The sequence below is a fragment of the Mercenaria mercenaria genome, chromosome 9 (genome assembly GCF_021730395.1).
Source record: "Mercenaria mercenaria strain notata chromosome 9, MADL_Memer_1, whole genome shotgun sequence".
In the NCBI taxonomy this organism is placed as follows: Eukaryota; Metazoa; Mollusca; class Bivalvia; order Venerida; family Veneridae; genus Mercenaria; species Mercenaria mercenaria.
The window spans coordinates 36,322,593-36,350,058 of NC_069369.1; the positions used below are offsets into that span (position 1 = coordinate 36,322,593).

General features: G+C 33.8%; 1 protein-coding gene across 2 annotated transcripts; it reads left to right on the forward strand.

Moving 5' to 3' along the window:
• The first annotated feature begins 414 nt into the window (after positions 1-414).
• LOC123537570 (fatty acyl-CoA reductase 1-like) lies at positions 415-27,466 on the forward strand. Of its 2 annotated transcripts, none has more exons than XM_045321385.2 (13): positions 415-568; positions 5,061-5,382; positions 5,996-6,171; positions 6,949-7,021; positions 9,802-9,908; positions 10,889-11,066; positions 12,431-12,475; positions 13,366-13,552; positions 15,598-15,679; positions 17,797-17,886; positions 18,931-19,060; positions 19,910-20,037; positions 20,530-27,466. In XM_045321385.2, exons 2-13 carry the CDS (start codon positions 5,152-5,154, stop codon positions 20,690-20,692), a joined length of 1,590 nt encoding a protein of 529 aa, XP_045177320.1. In that variant the 5' UTR covers positions 415-568; positions 5,061-5,151; the 3' UTR covers positions 20,693-27,466. The 2 variants fall into 2 exon arrangements, with proteins under 2 accessions (XP_045177320.1, XP_045177322.1); XM_045321387.2 differs by lacking the exon at positions 415-568 and adding an exon at positions 1,017-1,144.

The window sequence follows — 27,466 nt, forward strand, 5'->3', positions numbered from 1 at the left end:
TTGTAACAACTTTAAAATATGTAAGTTTAAACTTAAATTTGCGTCATAGCTGTACATGTCAAGATGTTATATTAATGCAGACCTAGTAATCTACGAAAATTGCCGAATATGGGGTATTGTGGATTCCATACACGACTTTGCTTGTAGGCCTAACATACAAAGGGGCCATAATTATGTAGATGTTCCCATCATTGATTTTAGCAAAGCATTCGATTTGGCCCATTCTCCTGTTTCAAATTTGAATGGACAGACAAACAGACAGATGATAAACCTGGCAAAACCGTTACGTTTACCGGGTGAAAGTATAGGACGGCACTGTACGGTGACTAGGCACACACGGAAATATTTTCGTGCGGCTACGGAAAGACCCGAACGCTCGTGCGACAAGTAAAACCAATCAGAAAACGCGTGATAAGGTCATGACCTTTGGCCTTGACACGAATATGGCCGCTGTCGGCAGTGGTGAATTGATCTAGAATTTTAAAGGATACTGATTATGGTTTAATAACGTGTATTGACGCTGTGTTCGTGTATGAAATTAATACATTTTGAATGAAAACTTAAGTTGGTAGGTACATGTAATGGAACTGTATGTAAAATGGCTATAAGTACGCCTTAGATTCAAATTTCATGCATGGGCGGGGTTCTGTCATAATTTGATAACTAAGCCGGGATAGCATCATGCAATGATCGTATTAAGAAGTGCATGTCATTGCTTAATTTTATTTCAAATGGATGTGATATACTGTTGATTTCACCAAGGCATAAGTATGAGATTATTACCACTATCGATTTGACAGTTGAAACTATCCGAATATTGAGATAGTTTTGGATTATCTCCCTTGATATTAATGTTTATCTTGTTGCTAACACATGTGTGTAAATACATTAAATTCGCAATTTATTCTGTTAGGGAAAGTTTCGAAATAGTTTTTCATTCTATAAATGTAAATAATATAAATGAAAATGTCAAATAATAATAATTGTAATATTTTTAGCTGTATTAAAAAGCTGCATTCTAATTCACATGGATTGATTATTGACTGCATAGTACTGTCACTACTATTGATTTTTAAAGTGAAGTGTACATGTATCATAAACTAGGCAGCATTATGATAATAGGATTAATACAGTCTTTAAAAATGTAAGATTTATGTTTTATTTTTACTTTAGTCATCCATAGAGGGTAGGATATACTTTAAAGTAACACCAGCTTGCTTGCATGTAAATTTATAAATGTATATATAAGGGTTACGAAATAAAATGCAGAATTTAAATGGGTTTATATCTGAATAAAATCCAATAGAACCAGACATCATAGATATAGATAAGACTTATAAATTTAGTAGCTTTTGAATCTATAGGTCGATGGTTGTAAAAATCAGAATTGCTTAGAGTGGCATTATGTTTCTATTATTTTCATTAGCTGTCAGAAAATAATGTGTCAACGTTATTAAGTTCTTGTTTCAAATTAATAAATGTTTAAGAAAAATAATTGTTTAATATATATTTTCTAAGTTTTGGAACTGACAAAAACCAAATATGAATCTTGCTTAATTTTGCATAGTTAATCACTCAAGAGATGAATTAAGGTGACTGGTGAGCCAAAAAATGTATTTTACTACAATTATGACTGATGTTTCCTCTTTGCATTCTATAGATAGTTAAAGGGTTTCGTCAAAGGCCAGGATGTGGGGATTACTACCTGCTATAGTGGTCTAAAACCATGCTACTTTTTCTGTTGCAGATTTAAAGTTTCAAGCGGAAGGAACCCCTGACCCTGACCTCTTTTACTTTGCAAATTCTGCCTCAATTATACATGAAACCCCAGAAATGAAATATGAGCAGAATACATTTAATCTATATGTAAAAATACTAGAATTGCTGTATAAATTGAAGTTTGAATGGGATGTAAATTGCTATAAATATTTTTTGCATTGGAAAACCCTCAAAACAGTCATTTATTTTCTATCCATTAGTTTCCTTAGTTTTGTTCCATACATGTACTACAGGTCAAGAAAGTTTACATCTATATGTAAGGCTATTCATTCAATGGGTAATCGGATGAAGCCTTGTCTTTCGAATTGGATAAAACTTTATGCTTTTACAGCCGACATGTATGTATCTTGAAATAAGGTCATCTATTGAAAGAAAGGGTTGTGTTATCAGTTTTAAACAACTTAGTGATTTAGTAAATTATTTTTGAGACATAAATGCATTTATAGTTCCATATCTCGTTTTTTGGCATTTTTTTAACACATTTGAGTCTCAACCACATTATGTTTCTTTACACTACAATAAAGTAATTTCTTTTTACATTTAATCAGCTTTTTTTTAATATTTGTCCATTATGTGACATTTATAACACACATTTTATGCAGCTTTAAAACATCTACACTAGAAATACCAGTAAATACAATAAAATTGGTATAAAAGTGATATCTCTTGAAGCAGAGACAAAAGCCTAGACCAAGGATTGTAACAGATTAGACTGGTGTAATAAACTCACATTTCTTTGTGCAATTGCGCTAATAGCATGATGGAAAGTGATACCAAACCTTCTTTCTTGGCTGAAGTATTAAAATGTCAACAAAACCTAAAGATTTTGTGAAATATTTCCTTGCTTTTTGGGAAGTTTTCATGCCATATTTGGGAAAAAGTAATGTTGTTTTTTTTTTCAATTGAAAGTAGGAAGAATATCCATCTCTTTTTTGATATAAGGATTAAAAAAAACAATGATATTTTGCACACGCTACATTTTCAAAAGTGTGTAAGGTTAACATTCTCAATTTTGGCCCTTGTCCGGAAATGAAACCTTATTAGGGTCACAATCATGATTAGATTGTGTAGAAAGATTGCATATTAAAAGGTTGCAGTTATCATTTGACTGATATATAATAATTGTGAAATCTTTGTATTGTGTTATTTGTAAATCTCAAGGAATTAATTGAATTGTTTCATAGTTTAATAAGGTGTTGAAGCATGTTGTCTTTTGAGCAAATGTTACCTAATGTACTGGTATGAGTAAAAACGTTGTAGTTTATCCAGAATGCAAAATTTCTCTAGAAGATCTAGTATATATATGTATAATGCGAAGGAATTCATATGAGAGGTCACCAAAATTCAGGGTATAGTATGCAGTGATATTTTAGGCCATTTTTTAGCCCCATTCCCATGTCCAAAAAGTATGTTGTTTTCCCCTATTTCTGAAAAAAATTACCCTCAAATTTTTAAATCTTTTTTTTTTAACATATCACAACCAACAAAACCCTTCCTAAATGTACATCACTACATGATAATGTAAACAAACTGTACCATTTAAAACTTGAGACGATGTGCTTTTAAATCACTTTTTTATTTTAAGTGTAACATATTTATGAAAAATATTGCTTTTATCATGACGCAATTTTCCCCTTATTTTAGTGGTTACGGCGCTATTTTCCCCTCCTTACGGCTTACGGGCCCCCCACCATTCCCCAAAAACTTAAACCAAAGGTACGTCTAAATTTGATATGATTAAACAGTACCGTCAGTCTGTCACGTAACATTACTGTTTGTATATTTGCTTTGATAGGTTCAGGAGAGTTATATATATAAATGCGTAAATGTCTATAAACATTTTACCAAGATATCTTATCTCAAGTTAGAAAGGATATTCATGTATTTATTCAGCAGTAGAGACATGATTATACTTTTGCCCACACAATTAACCTTTAGCCTGCTGCCGGCAAGTGATTTTGCCCTTGCGACCAGTGCAGACCAAGATCAGCCTGCACAGATGTGCAGCTGATCACGGTCTGCACTGTTCGGTATTCAATCTGTAAATTTTCAGTGAACACCCCTTCAAATAATAAATGGTTCTGCCCAAATTGAATGATGGACAAGTCTATTATAATTTATAGAAATTTAGCAGGCTAAAGGTTAAAGGGAGCAGAAAGAGGCTGCATAATTGAATTAAATCTTGTTACAATTATGGTTTCTTTATGACTATATAATTATGAAGTCTTGAAAACATGACGCAGATCATGCAATCCAGTGTTTGACTGTCAAGATCAAATTGCCTCACCCTATCCATGGTACCATTAGTAAAGCCAAATAGGACATTTTATAGCAATTTTCACATGCTATCTTTACCAGGCAGGCTAGGTAAGTAAAATTATAGAAACTGTGCACTCATGTCTTCAAATTAAGGAAATACCTGTCTTTTAGAAGTAAACATGTTGGTGAAATGGATTTAATGGATTTTAATCTTTGTTCCACTGTTCCAAACTGTGTATCCCCTTAACAGTCTTCAAGCTATCGCAGTTTGTAACCAATCTGAATTATTGCTTAAACTTTCATAACTTGTTTCAGTTATCATAAAATATTACAAAGCCCTCCTGTGCCAATTCCTCGTTATGAATGAGACTAATGCAATTATTTCCTGAATCAATGACCTTTAATTTTATCTTTCCAGCTATGCAGTAAAATTTTTTACTCAAGGCTGATAAAGTTTTACGCAAATGTTTTAAAACTATAAAACTCTTAAATCCCATTATGCTTATCAGGTCATGCTCAGACTAAAAGAGAATTTGATTAACCACAGTTTGCTACTAATTTCACTTTAATCTCTTTGTGAGAACAGCAAAAAGACTTTTTTTGAATAACTTACCTGAGTTAACTATATTTTATAACTAATACAGGTTATAAAATGCTTGAAAAAGTAACTGAAATAGGTTACATAACTTAAAACAGTTACATCCCTGACTGCTTAAGGTCGCTTTATTGCAATATAACTTATAGTTATATTGCAATGTACAGGCCCTAATTGTAGCATTGGATGTTTTTGAATTACAATTTCATATAAATAATTTGTTTTTAAAAGCTACATTCCTGCATTCCTCACACTAAGTTTGACATATATTTCATGTAGCTTCTTAAGATGCCCACATACCCACCATCTTCACCCTTTCTTCAACTACCATTTACATCTGCCACCATAAAAAAGAATGGTTTATTGATTTATACTTCAGTCTGTATGTACTGTTATTATCTCTTACATGCCATTCGTTTGTTTTCAGGAAGGGTGAAAAGATCTGATTCAAAATCTTCCGAAACTATAACTGTTTGTCATTACGGGCATTAGAGTTCTATTCTTAACCATAACAAAATATGGCATCAGACTCGGTGATGTCAGAGAGGCTTGACGGTATGTTGCCGACGGTGGCGGAATATTATGACGGTAAAAATGTGTTCATTACTGGTGGAACAGGCTTCATCGGGAAAGTGTTAATAGAGAAACTATTGAGGAGTTGTCCAAAAGTGAACAAACTATACTTGTTAGTGAGGCCCAAACGGTCACAAGATATTGAACAAAGGATTCAGGAATTAGCGGATTGTCCGGTAAGTTTTACAGAATTTTTTCTCATTGTTTCTTGAAATGCCACCTGGTAGAAGCTTGGTGAAATTTGGAAAATGTTTTCTGAATTAACCTTAACTGAGAAAAACTAAACGATACTCGTAACTGGATTATGAGTTATGTAATTAAAAGATTATTTTTTAATGTAATATTTACAAAATTGGAATGGCATTTGAGTACAGTGTATTGTTTAACAGTGTATCAACAACTACTGGTATTGTTTACTTTTCCAAAATAAATATGCAGAGTAACAAAACTGTTGTAGACTAGAAGAAAAGGAAAAAGTTAACTACATGTATCATTTTAGAATTTGATATTCAGGTATTAGGAAAAATCATGTTTTTTTTGGGGGGGGAGGGGGTGTGCAGGGGACATTTTAAAAGCCCTGATCTTGGAAGTCTAGACCTTCTACATATAGCTCTTTTCTTCCGGCATTTCTTTGAAAGTTCATTTGAATGGAAAAACTAATTTCCTTTTGCTGCAATTATCATGTATAAATTTGAATTATCATTTCTTCACTGGCTAAAATTTCTATAAATGCCAGATTGCCTGTATTTGAAATTTATGTCGAAATTTATTTGAAATTTCTAATTCCAGATTTTTGAAAAAGTGAAAAAGGAACAAGCAAACTTTAAAGACAAATTTGTTGCTATAAATGGTGACATGTTACAACCAGAGTTAGGAATTTGTAAATCGGATAGGGAGATGTTAGAACGAGAAATCCACATTGTGTTCCATAGTGCAGCCACCATTAGATTTGATGAACCTTTAAGGTATGTAGTCGAGTTATTTTCATATGAGCCGTGCCATGGGAAAACCAATATAGTGGCTTTGCGGCCAGCATGGATCCAGACCAGCCTGCGCATCCGCATCTAATTGCAATAGGCTTTGAAAGCGGACAGCATGGATCCTGACCAGACTGCGCAGATGCGCAGGCTGGTCTGGATCCATGCTGGTCGCAAAGCCACTGTGTTGGTTTTCTCAAGGCGTGGCTCATATATATTGATATTGAACATGTTGAAATAAGATTTAACAACGTTGCATTTAACAAAATTGCAATAATGCCGCTGACTTCAGGTAACTTGCCCTCACCAATGTTGGTTTGAGCCTCACCCTTTGGCCACACATAGCATTCATGTATAAAGGGATAAATCCTATTGTGGTTTATGTACATTATAGTAAAGACAAATAACTTTTGGCTTGAACTGAAATGTTGTATTATTTTATATTCATGTATGCAAATAAGTACATGAAAACATACAGGAAGTAATTTTGCAAATATCAGCAATAGGTTGGTTTTACATAGTTATTAGTTTCCCCATGGTAATGTTATTTTGATATTGTAAATGATCATTTAATGGAAATTGCATAACTTGGCTCATTATAAACTCATTTGAAGTGACATTACCTTGGTTACGGTTCATTTATGTATTAAGTTACAGTATGAAATGATAGAAGTATTTTAAATAAAAACCTTTTTATTGATGTGCAGAGCTCTTAAAACTGCACTTTTCATAGTCATTGTTTATTTGTTGTTTCATTTATTTCAGGCTAGCTGTAGAAATGAATGTGTTGGGTGTTCGGAAAATGGTTAATTTATGTAAAAACTTCAAAAATTTAGAGGTAAATATTGATCATACATTTCTGTTACTAGTAAAAATATGGTTACAGTTTGATTTGTTGAAATTCTTATAAGCTAAGGGAAAAGGACAAGGAATTAGTTCAAAGTTACCAAAAAGGGGAGCGGTGGTCTTGTGATTAAGGTGTTGTCCACTCAGCTAATGAACCGCCTCGGTAGCCTAGTGGTAGAGCGTCCGCTTCGAGTGCGGGAGGTCGTGGGTTCGATCCCTGGCCGCGTCATACCAAAGATGTAAAAAATGGTACTAGTAGCTTCCTCACTTGGCGCTCAGCATTAAGAGGATAGTACTAGGACTGGTCAGCCCGGTGTCAGTATAATGTGACTGGGTGGGGTATCATGTCATGTGTCTACGGCGTGATATTCCAGTGAGGCAGCACTATAAAGTTGGGCATTGTGCTCACTGCTACAAGTAGACACCATCGTTCATATGACTGAAAAACTGTTGAGAAAGACGTTAAACCCGAACACACACACTCAGCTAATGGGTTCAAGCGAAAATGGGTTCATGACCACGCATTTTCATATGAACCCAGTGCTGGTTTTTCCAGGAAGCGAACTCAAGAACAGTTCAAACAAGCTTGAAGCTTTCATCACAACCAAGCTGAAATAGATTAGTATACCGGTAAACTAAACTAAAGTTACCAAATTGATTCAGTAATGCAAAGATATTGTGCTACTTCAAGTTAACCATGTAGATATAGATTTTCTAATGGCTACATTCTTGCAGTTCAGAATTGTGTGTCTATGGATAATTTGTCTATGCTGAGAGCTGTTGCACCATATAATGTAATGAAGATGTTGAGTTTATAGTTAGCAAACATTAACCAGTAGTCTAGACTGCTATCAAGACATATCTTTTCAAAATTTGCCAAGCCTCTGTTCGATCTTGTCAAATTTTGCCATGTAATTCCATTTAGCAAATTGACACTGTCAGTAACTTAGTGAAATTGACTAAATAGTATGTAAAGTATTTACAATGTACATAGGTGTGGTAATGATTAAAACATGCACATAGGAATATTTTATGTAAAAATCAAGAAAGGCTGACTCATGAATTGTGAGCTTAAATATGCACATACTATGCATGAAAATGGCTAATCAGGTATTTAACAACATTCTATGTTGTATGAATTCATACATGAATGTTGGCTCGTGTGCACTGTGTAGCCAGTTCTGGGCAAGAATTAACCTTGAGCTTAAGACAGTTTCTGAGCAGTGTGTGTGTTCGAGTTTAACGTCTTTATTAACAGAGACTTAAAAACTTTTAACTGCTAGTGGTTTCTTTTCCAATTTAAATATTGAGTGTATTTATTTTGAAACATGAATTAGTTGTCTACAAGTAAAAAACACACACCTTTTTGGCTTTATAAAATGCTGTGTTTATTGTTGGTTAATGTCCTCCCCCCCCCCCCCCCCCCCCCCCCCCCCCCCCCCCCCCTCCAATCAATCCAAACAGAACATAACATTTTTCACTGGTAATGTATAAATAAGTAAGATAACAAATATTTTGATCAATAATTTCGTTCAATATTGACATGTCATTGAGGTTAGGGTGAAGTGCTGATAAGAAATTTCCTTCCTTTAAAAACAACTGAAAATCTATATCTCAAGTTGTTTGTTATAACTCGTGATGAATGACCTCTTGACAGCTGATCAGAAAATTGTTGTAACTCCTTGCTTATTTAATATGAGTTACAACAGTTTTCCATATTAATCCTTGTATCGGCTGATAGGCAAGGAGAAGAACAGTACATTATACTGGTATATGATGTGTTATATTGATCTGAAATTACTGTGTAACTTTAATGTGAAATATCTCAAGGGACTGCATGTCATGATTTACTTTAATGGGCCCCGCTTCCAGATCTGATACACTGTAAAATCATTTAACTTAGTGGGCATGAAATTTCGTGGTTTTTGCCCAAAATGCTATTTTATTGTGTTATAAGTTTGTGGATTTCCATTTATTGAACACGAAATGAATAGGAATTTTACATATTCATTGTGCAGCAATTTTTCATGGGTTGGCTCAACCATAAAATTCATGAAAACCAGTCCCCCACAAAAATTGATTATTTTACGGCAATTTTCAAAAAAATTGACATACTAGTAGAAAATCTTGCATGACCAGAAAATTAGTACAGACAATTGTATAATTTTGAATCATGGAATACTAGTAGCTTAATAACCTCCAGCCAACACATATACTGAACACATGCTGAAACAACAATAAAAAAATATCAAGATGTTTAGATATAAAAGAAAACTGCATGATAAATTCCCATGCACAGACAATATGTTGCCTTGCCAGGATCGGAAAAATCCATTGGCATGTACATATAAGGCCAAATCGTTTAACGAGTATTTATTGCTCATCTTTGTTATATATTATTAATGTGCCAGTGTCGAGATATCAGGAGTAATCACCGCTTCACTGCCTATGTAATTACCCTGCCGACAGATGATTTTCTGCTGGGAAATATAAATGGCTAACTGCTTACATTTGTACATCTTAAATATTTTTGAGATACATATTACTAGAGAGAAGTGTGCTTATTTTGTTGTATTTTTTGGAAGGATTATTTTAAGCAGACAAAAATTTATACATCCCCCCACCCCCACACACACACACATTAATTCCCACTCCCCTTACAAATGATGAAAAAAATATTCTTACGTTACAAGTAGGGCCCTGTATGAATGGTGGGTCCTGGATGAACTCATATTTTAAAAATATTGATCAAATTGTAACCTTTTTCTACAGGTGTTTGTTCATGTATCAACTGCATATGCTAACTGTGATAGACCATACATTGAGGAGGTAGTGTACCCCACAACAGTAGAACCACAGAAGCTCATTGATGCTTTAGAGTAAGTATGATCTAAAATAAATGATTGAGCCATGCCATGAGAAAACCAACATAGTGTATTTGCGATCAGCATGGATCCAGCCCAGCCTGTGCATCCGCGCAGTCTGGTCAGGACCCATGCTGTTCGCTTTTAAAGCCTATTGCAATAAGAGAAACCGTTAGCGAACAGCATGGATCCTGACCAGACTGTGCGGATGTGCAGGCTGGTCTGGATCCATGCTGGTCGCAAATGCACTTTGTTGGTTTTCTCATGGTGTGGCTCAAATAATTAAAATATACAATGAAAACAAGTACTTGAAATGAAGCACAGAAAGTGAGGGTCAGCTGTGAATCTTTTGTCGATGGATTTGATTGAGAACCAGGATATCACTTGTTTTTGACGTCTGTTCAATCTCAGCTAAATGTGGTACTTCATTTAACGTAACTCGAGTCAAAAGAGAAAATTTGTATTTAATATGAATCCCTCTATACAGATTTTAACAAACAGTGCATGTATTAGTCAAATTTTATGGTATATAATTATGGACGCTGCCTTCACTTTACTTTCATGTAAGTAAATTTTGATTATTCATCAGTACATGTAGTACTTAACCAGGGGATTTTGCTTTGAATCACATTGGAACAGCTTTGCTTGTAACAGAGGTACCAATACAAGATGTCATAAGTAATAAGTTCGAAAAGTTTTTGGTCACTTGTGAAAAAAATAGTTACTAGTAACAAAGCTTGTAACACTGTAAATAGAACTGCCAAGCGTTACATACAGCTGGACTTCATTTGCTCGAACTCGACGTGTAGGGCAAAATTTGTTCAAGTTATTGGTAATTTGACTCTGGGCTATCAAACAAAATTCATTAATCTGGAATATTACCGGGACCTGACAACGAAGTTAAGCGAAAGGTTGGTGTACGAATTATCCAAGATAGAGCGAACAGAGTTTGACTGAAAATGAAGAGTGACATTAAATCTAGCTTATTATTGCAGATGGATGGACGATGATATGGTAGATGCTATTACACCACAATTGATTGGAAACAAACCAAACACATACACGTTTACCAAACAGCTCGCTGAAGACTTACTGGTTAAAGAAGGAGCGTGTATGCCCCTTGCTATTGTACGGCCATCAATAGTTGGTGCTGCATGGAAAGAACCTATGCCGGTAAGACTTAATCTGTTTTGTTTGTTGCATCAGGGCTTACAAAAAAATGTTGATTTATTTCTTAGTAAAGGATTAGGGAGTTCTACAGATGTTTGAGGTAATACATTTAAAGGAGAAGATGTTGGGAGGGGATTGATATGCATATATAATGTCATTGTATTACCAAATGTCTCTGCCACAGAATGTAAAAATGTTTTACTTTTTCTTGGAGTCTCATATTTTTTTAAGAGCCAAAGTCTCATGTACATCTTTGGATTTCTCAGCTTTATCATATATTATTGATACAGCTACATGCAGGTTGTCTAATGCCATTCCACATTTCCACTTTAACGCTGTAAAATTTGAAATTTTCACAAGGTATTTATTTTTTTGCTAATTTCCTTACTATCTGTATTTGTGAGACTGAATACTAATGAAAGTGGCATTACTGTTATATATCCTGTTTCACTAGTTGGGGATATGCATCAGTTATTTTCTACCATGTGCAGCATTTTCACTTATTAAGAATGACAAACTTTTAGCCGAAAGAAATATCATCAGCCTGCTTTGCTCAGTATTGAGAGTGCAGATCTAGGGATTGTAGGTTGTAGTTGTGTGTCTCGCTTGACAATTGATTAAAGAAATTGTCTCTATCATTCGTCTTCCACCCCTGAATCATGGCAGCTGATAGTGGTTAATACTGGGACAGAATCCAGGAAAACTGCAATGCATTACATACAGTTGAACTTAGTTTGATCGAAGTTGACGGGACAAGCAAAATTTGTTCGAGTTATCGGTAATTTGAGCCATCATACAAAATTCATTAAACTGGGATATTGCTGGGACCTGACAATGAATTCGAGAGAAGGGTGGTATATGAATTATCCGCGTTAGAGCAAACAAAGTTTGACTGAAAATGAAATAGAATTGAAGAAATACGGCGCTAAACCCAAAAGGAACCAAAAAACCCATCTGGTTCTGCAGTATATCAGATGAAAATATTTAGTGCCATCTGTACAAGTAAGACCACAACAATATTTGAGCCGCGTCGTGAGAAAACCAACATAGTGGGTTTGCGACCAGCATGGATCCAGACCAGCCTGCGCATCTGCGCAGTCTGGTCAGGCTCCATGCTGTTCGCTTTTAAAGCCTACTGGAATTGGAGAAACTGTTAGCGAACAGCATGGATCCTGACCAGACTGCGCGGATGCGCAGGCTGGTCTGGATCCATGCTGGTCGCAAACCCACTATGTTGGTTTTCTCATGGCACGGCTCATTTATCAATGTCTGCAAGTAGTTTTTACTATTGTGAGATCTTACACTTGAGTTTGATAGCAGAGGAAGACTGCAGGTGCTCAGTTTTTCATGTTGGTCTCATATTTCAGGGCTGGATCGACAATTATAATGGACCTAGTGGCCTTTGCATTGCTGTAAGTATGTTTATAATTTTAATTAATTTCTTATTTAGAAATTATTGGGTAGAAAGACTTCTGTCTGTTTCATTTTTTCTGTAACAAAGTGTTTGAAATGTAAGGTAACTGTAAATAGTTGTAAAAAACTGAAAGGTTAGTAACAAGTTAATAACTTAATACCTTTCAAAATATTTTTAAAAATTTTACTGGTAGGGGTGAATAAGGAGGAAGGGGAGTTTAAGAGTGAGAGAATACTCTCTTATTAAAATGATGGTTAACATACCTATAAAATAAAATCCTTCTGTACCCCAGAAGATCTTTAGAATTATGTATACACATTGTACTTTATATTTTGGTTTTGAAAAATAAAGTGAAAATTCGCTAAATGATGCAAAAACTTGCATGTATTTACACCCAAAATGTCCCCTGAATTTGCTAAAAAATATGCACCCCTCTTAACCAAAATCCTGGATCTACTGACCCCTACCTTAGATGTGTAGTACATTTTACATTTTTTCTTGTTTTGGTCAAAAAGATATTCTGTGAGATAAAAAATTGTAGTTTTCATCTATTGAAGTTGAAATGAGTAGGAATTTTATTTGTTCATTCAGATTTACACAATCACAGAATCAAAAAAAAAATTAGTCACCCACAGTTATTAGTGATGTCTTGGAACATTGCTTTAGCAGTAACCTATATTAAACATCCACTTGCCTCAAGCAGCCAGTCAATTCAGCTTCACAGTTCGACATTTTGTTTTAATTTCTGCTTCTCTTAAGCTGTCACCTGGCTGATTAAAATAGGTTTTACCGTATGAACAGTAACATCCATGCATGGACATTAAGTTCATCTAATGTGAGAAAAAAGTTTTTGTGCTTTGGAAAGACATTAAAACTTTCTATTTATAGGTTGGCAAAGGAATATTACGATCAATGAAGTGTGACTTTAATGGAGTCGCTGACATTATTCCAGTAGACATACCTGTCAATATGTTGGTGACAGTAGCCTGGTACACCGCAGTCACAAAACCAGACAAAGTTCTTATCTACCATTCCACCACTGGATCTGTAAATCCTTTCACTTGGGGACAAATGGGTAAGATTATCTTTTGAAAATATTAGGAATAGAAATTACCTCACTTGAGCAGATGGTGATGACGGAGAGCTAATGAGATCACCCTGTGTGTGTTGCTAGCTGTCATTTGTTTTAACATTTTACAATTGCAAATCTCTAGGTTACAATTTTTGTCTAGTCTTTATGAAACTTGGCCAGAATAAGTAAAATCTTGGACGAGACTGAAACTGGATCATCTTTGTTATTTGTCAGTAAATTAATTCAGAGAATCCCTGTAAACTCTCTAGAAGCCAAGTTTTGTACCAGATCTTCATGAAACTATCAGAATGTTTGTCTTTATGATGTCTTGATCAGTCTGAATGTCGAGTCAGTTTGGCAAAAAAAAAGTGTCAGATTATAGAAGAACATTTTAAACACTTCAAAAAGCCACATTTTTACCTAGTAAGAGGGTTTGATGAATGAAATCTAAGTTTGAAGGTTCGTTGTCTTAAGTCAAGAAGTAGGTTCAAAGAAAACTTTGTTGACGTTCAGAAGGCTACTTTTTCTACCAGTTGCCTATAAATAATTATTCAACTATTTATCGCTCATATATTATTATTTGACTGTTTATCTTTGTGAAATCTGGGTCAGTATAAAATCTTAATCAAAAATAGATCACCAGTCCAAATCAAGGATAAACCTTGTTAACAGCTCAAATGTCATATGAGCTGCGCCATAAGAAAACCAACAGTGGGTTTGCCACCAGCATGGATCCAGACCAGCCTGCGCATCTGTGCTGTCTGGTCAGATTCCATGCTGTTCGCTGTCAAAGCCTATTGCAATTAGAGAAACCGTTAGTGAACAGCATGGATCCTGACCAGACTGCCCAAATGCACAGGCTGGTCTGGATCCATGCTGTCACAAACCAACTAGGTTGGTTTTCTCATGGCGCGGCTCATATTCTTCTATGGAATCAGACTGATCAGCTTGAAACTTAGTAAGAATTTTTGTTTCAACAAAGTCTAGTTTTGAAACTGGTTCATGATGAAAACATTCTAGTAAAATTGACTGATTTCACAGAATTACCTTAGACCTGCATATCACTTATTATTATGGGCATGTGTTACTGTAAAAACAAAATATTTCATGTTACATAATATTTGCGATATAAGCTAGTTGTCCTTCCTTAAAAAAATTTAGGGGTTAGGGCGGAGCTCCATGACTGAGTGGTTAAGGTCACTAAATTCAAAACACTTTCCCCTTACCAGTGTGGGTTGGAAATTGCACTTGGGTTGTAGAATTCTTCATGTGAAGAAATCATTCAGCTGGCTTACAGAAGGTCGATGGTTCTATCCAGGTGCCTGCCCGTGCCAGAAAAAGTGCCGTTTTTGGACTTCGCCATATTTTACTTTGTGTATTCAACATCTACAGTTTTAATCCAGTTCAAATAAAATTTGGTATAGATGTCATGCACATGACAGATGGGACCTTCATGTTGATTCTTATTTTTTGAGTTTTACCAATTTTTGATCTTGGTCAGAGTGCCATTATCTGGACTTTTATATTTGATCATTTTGATTTTGACCAAGATGGCTACTTCATGGGGAAATAAATTCAAGAATGTCAACTTTCAGGAATTTCAAATGGTCATTTTGATTAAATTTCTTGGATTGATCCAACTAAGAAATCTATGAAAATAAGTCCCCCATGAATGATGATGATTTTGCAGTATGCCTGTGTTTTGGACTTGCTGATATTACAACTACATGACTTTGTACACTGGGTAAACTTCTCCACCTACAGTTGCCTTCCAATTCAAATGATACATGATATATATCTTCGACATAAAGTTGACATGGGCATATTATCAGGACTTGCAGGTCCAATTATAAGTAATTTCTGAGTGATGCCCCCTTTTCAGACTACCAGTAAGTCACAATGCAGTACTCCTCTCCTACAATATCTGTCAGATTCAAATGAAACTTTGTATATATTTTCAGTGAGTATGTGACATCATTCTTGTTGTAATCAATCACCAAATGTTAGGATATTGTGCATGACTTAGACTTATTTCTTTGACTTTACAGAGGATGTAGTGATTAATTTCTGGAAGAGAGTGCCTCTTGATGCTTGCTTTAGAAGACCAAGAATTAATTTGACAAACAGTGGGTAAGTGAACTTACGAGAATATACGTCAAACCTGCTCATGCTAAAAAGCACATCTTTCTATACTGGATTCATACCTAATGTATTTTTTTGGGTGGTAAATGAGAACCAAGGAGGCAAAGATTCTTTTGACAGTATGGGAGCTGCACATTCAGGCCAACTGTAAGAGAGTTGCACATTGACACTCACCATATATATATGTTTATTGCATAGTGCGGCAATTTTCCTTTGATCTTTGCAGCATGTTATACATAGTAACACACATTATTACTACAAAACTGTGCTGATATCTTACAAAACTGTTGCGATATATATCAGCACGGAAATCTCTATGGAGTTTCATAAGAAAAAAAGTGTTCCGATATATATCAGCACAGTAAAACTGTTCCGATATATATCGGAACACTTTTTCTCTATTGAGGTCCTATCAAGGGAGTATAATTTTTTCCTTTCAAAGAAAAGATGATTTTAGTTTCAATTTACAGTTCACAGAGAAAGAATTGTCACAAACACCTACATTTATAAAGTAAAAGAATAAATAAACTAGAATATTTCAAAAACTTGATAGTTATTGCCAAATTCAGAAATACATGAAATGTATGAAATTCTGAGATTTCTCAAATGTTTCTTTTTCTTTGATTTTTTTTACAAACAAAACAACAAGTTTTACAATATGTCTGGCCAATGAAATGCAAAGATTTAAAACCAATGCAGAAATTTGTTGGGTACTTTTATCTGGGGAACACATTTTCTAAAACAGAAGTTTTAGTGTTTCAGTCAGCGAGGCGCAGAAAGGGCATCAAAATAGTAAAAATAATAATAAACAAATTTAAATGAAAATAATATATAAATTTTAATGATAAACTATGCGATAAAACAGTTATAATATGTAATGCTCGTGTGTTACCAGGATATATCAGAGCTAGGGGTACATCTCGGTATTTTTCTCTTCACATATCTGTCTCGGCCTACCGGCCTCGACGATATGTGCAGAGAAAAATACCCTCGATGTACCCCTAGCTCTGATATATCCTGGTAACACACTCTCACACATACTATAACTATTACTTAAAGAGTAATGTCTTTCATGGAAAATTTCTGCAACGTTTAGAAAGAAAAGAAAAAAATTGCCCAATAAGATTTAGACTTCCTATCTAGAATACCGGGGTATGCACGCTTTTGTAACCGGTGACCCTGCAATTCATGGAAAATAATGGATTTTCCTAGTCGAAAGAGAAAACTTTTAGATATAAAATCGAAGTACAAAATCAACTGTGAAGTTAATAAGGGACCTCGAAAAAAGCAAGATATTGTGGCTGATTTTGAAATTAAGCAAAACACACTAAGCACAATATTAAAAATCGGGATGCTGTTATAAAATCATATGAAACTTCGGCATTCAGTCCGGCTAGAAAACAAATGGCTTTGTTTGAGTGGGTTAAAGGTGCGAGATCTATACTATGAGTTGCACATCTCTTTAACCAAGCACACCTTACCTATTTTCAGTTTCGCCCGACGCTGAACCCAGTTTCGGGTGTAACGATATCCGGAGGTAACGATATGAATTCTGCGGTCCCCTGAATATCGTTACAAGCGGAGTTTACTGTATGCTACATTTGGTCTGTCTTATGCTTAAAGTTTGTTGAACAGTCTAATTCCACGCTTTTAACAGGATTCAAATGAAACTTTATACCCCTCATTAACTCTAAAGTGTAGATACTTGACATATTTCACACTTCATTGTGATCAGATGTATGAAGTTTAAGTGGAATCAATTTAAAAACTGTGAAATGAGTTTATGCTTTGGATTACCCATGTACCAATAAGCCAATTTACACATTTTGTCTAAGTCCAAAGTCTCTATACTCTGCTATTCCAGTGTCTCCTACACTTAAAAGGCAGTGTCGAAGTACTTTTAAGCAAGTGTTATACCAATATTATGAAATAGCTTTTTTTCAGTCCTATTACATCAAACTTGTGACAAATGCCTGAATTTACAGTCTCTATAAATTGGTTTATAGTACTTTTGAATAAAGATATTTAACCTGGTACAAAGTGAACAAAATATTGAAGAATATTGAAGAAGTCAACTTTAATATATATATTTTTTTATCATGTAGATTCATGCATGAGTTTTACACGATGGTGAGTCATTTAGTGCCGGCATACCTAGCAGATTTTGGCTACTGTTTGATGGGAAAGAAGCCAAGGTAGATATCTGTTTCATCGTGATATAGATACTATTCCCTATAGATAACTGTAACTTTTTCATGAGAGATCCTTGATTTATCTGTACTAGTTTACTGTATACAGTATCTCTAAATTAATTAAACTTTACCCTGCTAAATTTCTAAAATGGACTGGTCCATCTTTCAATTTGGACAGTACCATTAACTGTTATAAGGGGTGCTTACCAAAAAGATACTGACTGAATGGCAGATCTACACTGGTCGCTAAGGCAGAATCAATCATGTCCAGCATGATAAGGGTTAAAGAACATGAAAAGATTTTATTTTAATGCTCAGACTGTTATATTTGTGACTTTTAGTAAAAGTTAACAAACATCAATTTGAATTTATCATATTCTGTCAAAGGTTTAAGGCAATACCTGGCAAAGTCATGAAAATTTTGCTAGGATGTCATCTTGAAATGAACATTTGGAAGTGAAGGTTCAAAATAATTTTAAAGTAATTATTTGTTAGGATGTTAACCTTTAGTCGGTTAGCGGCAACTGATTCTGCCTTTACGACCAGTGCAGACTAAGGTCATCCTGCATGGACTTGCACGCTGATCATGATCTGCACTGTTCACTATTCTTCAGTAAGTTTTCAACAGTGAACACCCCTTTGATAAAGAAATGGTTCAGCCCAAATTTAATGATGGACCGATCCATTTTAGAAATTTAGCAGGGTACAGGTTAATATTATTGTCCTCTGGTCAGTCTTGTCGGAAGTTGAATAGCATATAATTGTAATATGATGAATCATGTTTTATGTTTGATAATGCATTCTTGGATGCTGCAATGCAAGATGTACTATTTTACATACAATATATTACAGTCAAAATGATATATAGAGAAAACATGTTTTATTTAATTTAAACATGCCAGATAGGTTACATTCCAAAAGTAATTATTCACGAAGGCTAAACCTTGGGATATAATTCAACAAGACATGATTGTAACCGCAATATGTTTAAATGAATTAAAACACAAATACATTAGTTCTTGAATTATTTACATGTGTTTTATACAGAATGGTCAAGATATACCACAAGTTACACAGGGCAATGAGCTGTCTGTATTACTTCACTGTACAGTCGTGGGAATGGACATACAACAACTTAGATATGCTAGTCAGTCAGATGTCACCAGAAGACAGAAAAGTATGATTTATATTCTGCTAATTTTAAATCTTGTTTATACTACAGTAGCTGTAAAAGCAGATTTTTTCGCAAGGGTTTAAATTTCACTGTATTCGCAAGGACCTACATATCACGAAAATTAATCCTTGCATAAATATTCACCATTAGTATAATTCAAATTCAAGTAGGATACTATTTTTACAATTTTGCAAATATTAAGCCTCCAAAACATACTTAAAATTATGTCAAATTCGCAAAAGTGGAAAATATGTGCTTTTACAGTAATTTATTTCAGCTCAGTTGTGATGAAAGCTTTAAGCTTATTTGAATCACTGTGCTTCCTAGAAATACAAGATCTGGTGTCATGTGAGAAGGTGTGGTCATGACCCTATTGGGGCACAAACCCATGATCTTCGGGTTGAGCGGCCAACACCTTAACCACTGGACCACCGATCACTCAGTTTTACCTTTAACTGGTTGAAAAGGGAATGGATTTTGTTTCATGCTTAAAATCTGTATAATTTTTAACGTGTCAGCCGTATCATATTGCATGCAGCATGAGGAAGAAAATGTGGCTTGTCTTTGTTGTGAAGATAGGAGAACTTGATTACTCCATTAAATTAATGTTTACAACAGAGAGAGATAACAGTCGCGAACATAATTTTGTCTTTTTGCCATCTGTTTAGTGGGTAAGACAGTTCAATTTTATAAGTATTTATTGTGATATACTAATTTTTATGCATGAATAATGTCTTGTTTAACATTAGACAATGTTGTATATGTGAAATGTTCCTAAAATTTGTTGTAATGTCATCAGAATTGCCAAATTCATGTAATCAATGTTTTAGATGTAATGGTATTATCTTTCAGACATTCTACTTTGACCCCCGACCTCTACATTGGCCCACCTATATGGAGAACTACTGTCTGGGAGCCAAAAAATTCTTGTTGAATGAAGATTTATCTGGAGTCCCAGCAGCAAGAGCACATCTAAGGAAGTAAGTGGTTTGTTTGTCAGTGAGAATTATAAGTATCTACAACTCAGTGGACTCGGTATTGTTATATTTTCTGGTCCTTTTGGATCATAGAGTAAATTCATTTTTACTGCAGAGTTTCATTTAAACCAGTGCTATGGGGTGTGAGTAGTATTGCAGATTTCATTACCTCTCATGAACAGACTTGATCAAACAGAGTTTGCTATCAAAATTGTTGGTTTGCAATCTGTGCTTCCAAAGGATTTTTCCACAGATTTTATTTACGTGACCATCTGTATATGACAACATTCTCCAAACCCAAAGGACAGCTGGGAATGGGAAACTGCGCGTTCGCAATGTCCCTTATCCATGTTGTCTCGAGTCTGTGGAAATCACCTTTTCTATACATGTTAGGTAATTATTCCTTTCTACTTTGTATGTCATTAAAAATTTTCAAAGATATAAATTTTAACCTTTTTAAGTTAATCACGTTATATATTATATCCTATTTTGCAGGTTACGGAACATGCGGTACATTTTCAACACATTCATGGTTGTTGTGATATGGAGAACACTGATCGCTAGATCACAAATCGCAAGAAACTTGTGGTTCTTTATCATGGGACTCGTGATGAGATTCGTAAAATTCTTCCGAATAACCAGCACGATTCGGAAATAACATTGCCAGAGAGATGTGCTCACCAGTTGTTTTGATACCTCACTATAGAGAAAATTGAATGCCAGATCACAAATTGTGTAAAAATGTGCTTCATTGAAATGGGCTTTTCATGAATATTAGGATTATATAGAAAATAATTGGCTTAATTCTCCATTTTAAACTGCTGACAAGATGTGCGTATAAATTAGTCTGGTACCACAAAGTATAGGGGGTACTAGAACGGAACTTGCGAAAACTTCCAGTTCTTTATAATGTAATTTCCAGTTGTCATGATAATATTAGAAGTATTCCAATTACCAGGATGTTGTCAGGATGAGTTATTTCGCAGTACTTTGACAGGACATACAGGCTTATAATGTTGATACCTCACCATCAGAAATACAACAAGCAATGTGTGTAGTTAAGGGTGTAGTGGACAGGTGAAATCTAATATAGGACTTCTAAATTTGAAAATCATCACCATGTGAAGACTCTTTTGTACCTTTAAATATTCTTGCATAATGCAGTTTCTCTTCAAAACATGCATAAAAATTGCAATTTGAAGGGTAAGAGTTGAAGAGGTCATAGTGCTTACTAATAGAAATACAAATAGGTTTCTTTAACTTCACCCTTCAAAGTTTCTTTTTTCTGTATCTACACATTTTGTTCAAAGTGTGATCTATCTTCATTCCAAATACTGGTAAAAAGCTTTTAACAACAGAAAAAAATGTAAAAAAAATTAATACCTGCTTCATCTGATGTACATCAGCATACAGTTTTTTCAAAATAAAAAATTTGTTGCGAGATTGGAAACTGGTCTAAAATCTTGAGCGTCCGATTGGCTGATTCAGTGGACTGTCTTTAAACCTTACCCTGCTAAATTTCTAAAAATGGACTGGTCCATCTTTCAAATTGGGCAGTACCACTTGGTTATCAAAGGCATGTTTACCGAAAATTTACATGGACGTGCAGGCTGATCTTGGTCTGCACTGGTCGCAAAGGCAGAATTACTTGCTGCCAGCAGGTTAAAGGTTTAATGGGTCAGTAATAGGGTTAGATTCAAAGACTGTTCTCCATACACAATTTTGAGAACCTTTGAACCAGTTTTAAAGTTTTGAGATTTCTTTATAAATTGATCAGTTTTGTTGACAAGATTTTATTTCTGTGTAGAGCATGAGTTTACTGACAGGGGATTGATAGCCTTAATTATCTTGTTTGCAAAAAAAAAAACAACAGTTTTTAGTCTTTTTTTTTTTTTTTTAACTGGTAGAACCCCATTTAAATATCTCTTTTTATTTCTTTTTATTCAAGAACTGCTTTAACATCTTTCTGTTTAATGACTTGAAAGAAAACTTCTACCAAAATATGCATATGCATACAATATAGCTTTAAAGAATTTAAGAAATCCTTTTGTAATCTTGATCTCTTTCAATATCCTGATTTTGCTTATAATTACCTCCCTTTGTTAAATTGATGCGAAAGCAAAAATTCGAGTTTTATCATTTTGATAGAACAAACATAATACATTAACAGATACGCCAGAATTTTTTTTAACAGGTTTTGTATGCTGTTACAGCAGATGGTAACCTAGGGAGATAATTGTAAAAATTTATTTATACCTTTCTGTGTGCAAATACTAAATTTGCATTGTTCTGTATGTGATTTATGTCTGAAATGTTGTCAAAGTAGGTGAGGATCATAAATGAAACAGAAGACTTCAGATTGTTAAAGCAGGGTTTTAGATTTTGTATACTCAATCTGTCCAATTGTGTTAAGTGGCACTACCTCACCTGCCATATTTAAACATTGTCTTACATTTGTAACATGATAAAGCAGTTTATGTGTCCTGCATTAAAAATAATTTACCAGTCGGCATGATACACAGTGATAAATGTCAAACTGTGCTAAGTCTGATCATTACCTTGTTAATGTTGCTGTTTTTCTGAGAAATACCCGCAAGGTCAAAATTGCTGAGGCTTTTTTTTCCTGTAGCAATATCGTGTCACATAAAATAAAAAAGGTTTTGAAAAATAAAAAAATGGTCTAGAACCAAGGAACCAGCAGTTTCAAAAGCCCTGTTATCAAGCTCTGTAATTAAGGTCATTATCTATGTTTTCTTTTGCATGACTGTCTAGAGAATATACACTATGTTGTGATAGTATAGGTTTATGTTAATATGATACTTCATTGAACATGACTTATCAAGATTATTTGACACCTTTATTATTACGTAACAACTCAAAGAACTATTGTTATGTTTAGCAATAGGTTAAGTGTGTGTAATTTTAAATGATATACATGAGGTATATGTAAACAAATTTCCCAGATCTGTGTAATTGTATCGTTATGTCTAACAAATTCCACAGGTCTGCATGATTGTATCCTTATGTATAACGAAATTCCCCAGATCTGTGTAATTGTATTGTTATGTCTAAAAAAAATCCCCAGATCTGTGTAATTGTAGCCTTATGTATAACAAAATTCCCCAGATCTGTGTAATTGTATCCTGCTTGTAAGAAGTAATGAATAATTTTCTAAATATACTCAATATATTGTTTTTTATTGAGATAGTAACAGATTATATATTTATTTATGTAGTAGTTATAGGGACTGCATAATAAATAGGCTCGGGTATTATATCATTGAAATGCAGATTTTTATTAACCATTTTTCTCTTAACATATAAACAAGTCCTCTCCAAATAAATTTTAAATTTATCTTGTTGATATAAAGAAAATTAAATCATTTTAAGAAGATATAAAAAGTTGGAAAGCATTAATACATTTCTCCTTAGCATGGGCGCTAAAATGCAAGCACAAAACCTACATTTGTTGTGCTTTTTAACTAGGATAAATATTGTAATAAAGAAAAGTATTACCGTATTAATGTATAAAGTTTCGTTTTAATTCTAGTCTATAAGTTGTCTTTTGAGTTAAGAGTTGAAATTATTTTCTTAGGTAGAAGGAAGACATGGTCCGATAAAAGTTAAATAAATATAGACAGAGCAGTTTAATTGGCAGTCATATTTAACAAAATAGGAAGTTTAAATACCATAATTTGAAATCGACCAGTGTATTTCAGTCAAAGCTGTATAGTGGCATGTGTCACCATAACTTTAACAATACAATAATAAATATATATTATTGATATATTCTGCAATTTACGTTCCAATATAAAAATGTATCTGCATTTTGTGTACATTGTATTCTGACTTCAAAATTTTAACAATTTTTGAGAGAAAAAAATCTTGAATATAAAAAAAAATATGCTTTTCAGATATTCACGCTTTAAAGTGTATAACATAAATTGCACAAAAAATTTTGCTTTTGGCTATTTTTAAAATATATCATTGAGCAGTGACTGCAAATGAGATTTGTAATATGTATGTACATGTTACATACACAATTTTTAATCAGGCATTATTTGAAGTGATCTTCATCACATACAATATACATAATGCACATAGTATCCAACTTACACTCGGCACCTTACATTACACAATATATTATATATATATCGCAGTACTTTTCTATTGACTTACATATCTTCATACTATTTATTTAATATTGGTAAAGATATCTTGTTATATGTATATGATACTGGCATATGTGTTGTGTTAATGTGTAATTATGTATTTCTGTGTTGGCTTTTGTTTTTTTTAAAGATGTATATTGGAAGAGGGAAAGGTTACGGCAGAGCATTGTTCTATGCTCTTATAACTTCTGCTTTGCTCTAGGCATATTAATTTGTTATTACTTATTTGTCAAAGCCTAGGTATTACATTTTTTATGTGTTTGAGATTTGTGTAGTTTTGTTCAAAATGTTAAGATATGGGTGTATTCTCAGTGGTACGTGAACAGTAATATGGAATTAGATTTGATTAGATTCTTCATGTTAGAAGAGCTTGACCTCTTTTGTCATGATATGGTCTAACTCTTAGATGAACTTTTCCAGTTCTGCTCTCAAAAATGACCTTGGTATGAAGGTCATTATGCATTCTGCTTAAAAAATGTAAAATTGACCTTGATCTTTTCTGTCATGGTACAGTCTAATTCTTAGATGAACTTTTCCAGTTGTGCTCTCAAAAATGACCTTGGTATAAAGGTCATTATGCATTCTGCTTAAAAAATGTAAAATTGACCTTGACCTTTTCTGTCAAGGTGCAGTCTAATTCTTAGATGAACTTTTCCAGTTCTGCTCTCAAAAATGACCTTGGTATGAAGGTAATTATGCATTCTACTCAAAAAATATTAAATTGACCTTGACCTATTCTGTCATAGTACAGTCTAACTCTCAAGAATGACCATAGTATGAAAGTAATTACACATTCTGCTTAAAAAATATCAAATTGACCTTGACCTTAACTGTTGAGAAAATAATCGTTTATATCTTGTGGCCTATTTGTTGCCTCCACTCCAGTTCACTTAATGGTACAACTATTGATTTAATTATTTTTAAAATTTTCGCACACGCTGTAGCATTGTTAAGGGGAAATAAATCATGTAGTATTAATTTAGCTTTTCCCTGATGGTATACTTAGAATAGAGGAGTTTTTCCATGACAATCTACAAAGATGGATACAATCATTTTCCCATCTTCCCACCACTCCTCCAGCATTAATCCCTAGTCACTGTGAAATAAAATGCAATATAAAACAAATCAGGTTTCTATGTGTAAGTTCAACATGATATGGCATCTGGTAAATGGTTGACAGTTCTGTATTAGCATAAATTTTAATGTTACTAGATCCAAATTACCATAAAATCCATATATAATGTGCACCAATGTGTAGTATATATCCCCTAGTAGAAAAGTTGGTATTTAAAGCTAAACTTTAAAGGTTTATTGTTGTTTATAGATAAGATCGAGGCTCAACAAACCATTCCATTTCATGTCTGGATAATTGTTTTTGTTGGTTTTGTCTTGTTTAGAGCTGCATGTTTACAGGGCCAAAAAAAATGTGATGTAATGATCAAACCAATGTTAATCTACTGCTTAATGCAATATCTGCTACAAAGTTATACCATTTTATGTAAATTCAAATTCTTTAAAGCTGGCATTGAATTACCTGTACAGTTGTCTGTAACAACAGTTAGTTAGAAATCTTATGTTTCTTATTTAAGCTAGGTTATAGATAATTTGTTAAATGTTATAATTGTTGGCATTTAATCATAAGTGTTGTTATTCTAAGTGACCTGAGAGTTTTGTTTTGTCTATTTGAGCCGCACCATGAGTAAACCAACATAGTGCATTTGTGACCAGCATGGATCTAGACCAGCCTGCGCATTCGCGCCGTCCGGTCAGGATCCATACTGTTCGCTAACGGTTTCTCTAATTGATATAGGGTATGAAAGTGAACAGCATTGATCCTGACCAGACTGTGCGGATGCGCAGGCTGGTCTGGACCCATGCTGGTCGCAAATGCAATATGTTGGTTTTCTCATGGTGCGGCTCAAAATTTTGTTTTTGTTTTTTGGGTATACACTGAACAGAATTGCTAAATACTCTTGGAAAATACAAAAACCATGACTTACCAATTCTGAAAAGAACACTCAAAATAAATCAACATTTAGCCCAAATATCAGTGTAAGAAATGTGTAAAATTGTCAGTACGGAGCAGTTTTGTTTAATGCATGTTTTTGATGTCAGGAGAAGTGAAAATCCATGACTTTGAAGCATGTAATCTGTGGATGTGACAGTTGAAAAAGTTAAGAAAAAATCCAAAATTTAGTTATAATAAACATATTAAAAGGGAAAATAAAGAAGAAGTTTGAAACAGATCTAACGGCTGTTTATGTACTTAAAGCATGGAATTCCTTATTTTACATTGATGTATCTGACACAAAATTAATGTCTTGTACATGCACTTACGACCCTTTATATTGTACAAAGAGTCTTGTACATACGTTTGTAAAATCTTTACGAACAAAATTTTTATACATAATTTATCATATTTGTATATCCAGTTTAACTTAAAGTGCTGTTTTGCATGTAAATGTTATTAATGCCAAGTTTGAGTTTGGAAGAATTTCTGTGTAAAGATTTTGTTCAGTTGAGCCAATGAAAATATCTTTGAAGAGATCAAAGAAATAATTGAAGAAAATTGTACACATTTCTTATGGAAAGAAGTCTGAAAAAAGAAGATAATAAAATAATTTGTTTTATCAAAGTTACTTCTTTATAACGTGACGACGTGTACTATCAGTGCGGAAATACATATTTTTTCCTAAATTACTTCCTATAATAGAACCTGAACAAAATTGCGGTAATGTATATTGTTTTTGTCTGGCTTTCTCTTAAAGGGGCATACCTCCAGATTTATGTCTATTTTTTTCTAAGAATTTGTTTAATATTTTCCATTGAAATAATCATAGATAAAAGATGTAGGCAAAATGATTCATAAGTTTTAGGCAGTTCTTGTTTATTAAACACTTGTAAAATATGTATAAAAAGAAACTTCAACACTTGTAAAATATGTATAAAAAGAAAAATAGTAAATAGAAGAAATTGAACTCATAAATACAGACTTAAATCTGCCTATCTAGGGTTGAGCAAGAAACCATTGCATCTTGTTCTTCATTTATATACAGTTACAGTAGTTTGGGGCCAGCCTTCAATTTGAGTCTAGGTATGTTATAGATATTGCTATCGTATTTTTGATGTACATCCTGAGGCATGCCCCTTTAAAGCTGCTTGTTTTGATGTATTATGAATCTATCTAATGTGTTATAATCTTGTCTAAAAGATGCTCTTTGTTAATGTATAAAATGACTCAATAAAACTTTACAAAACATA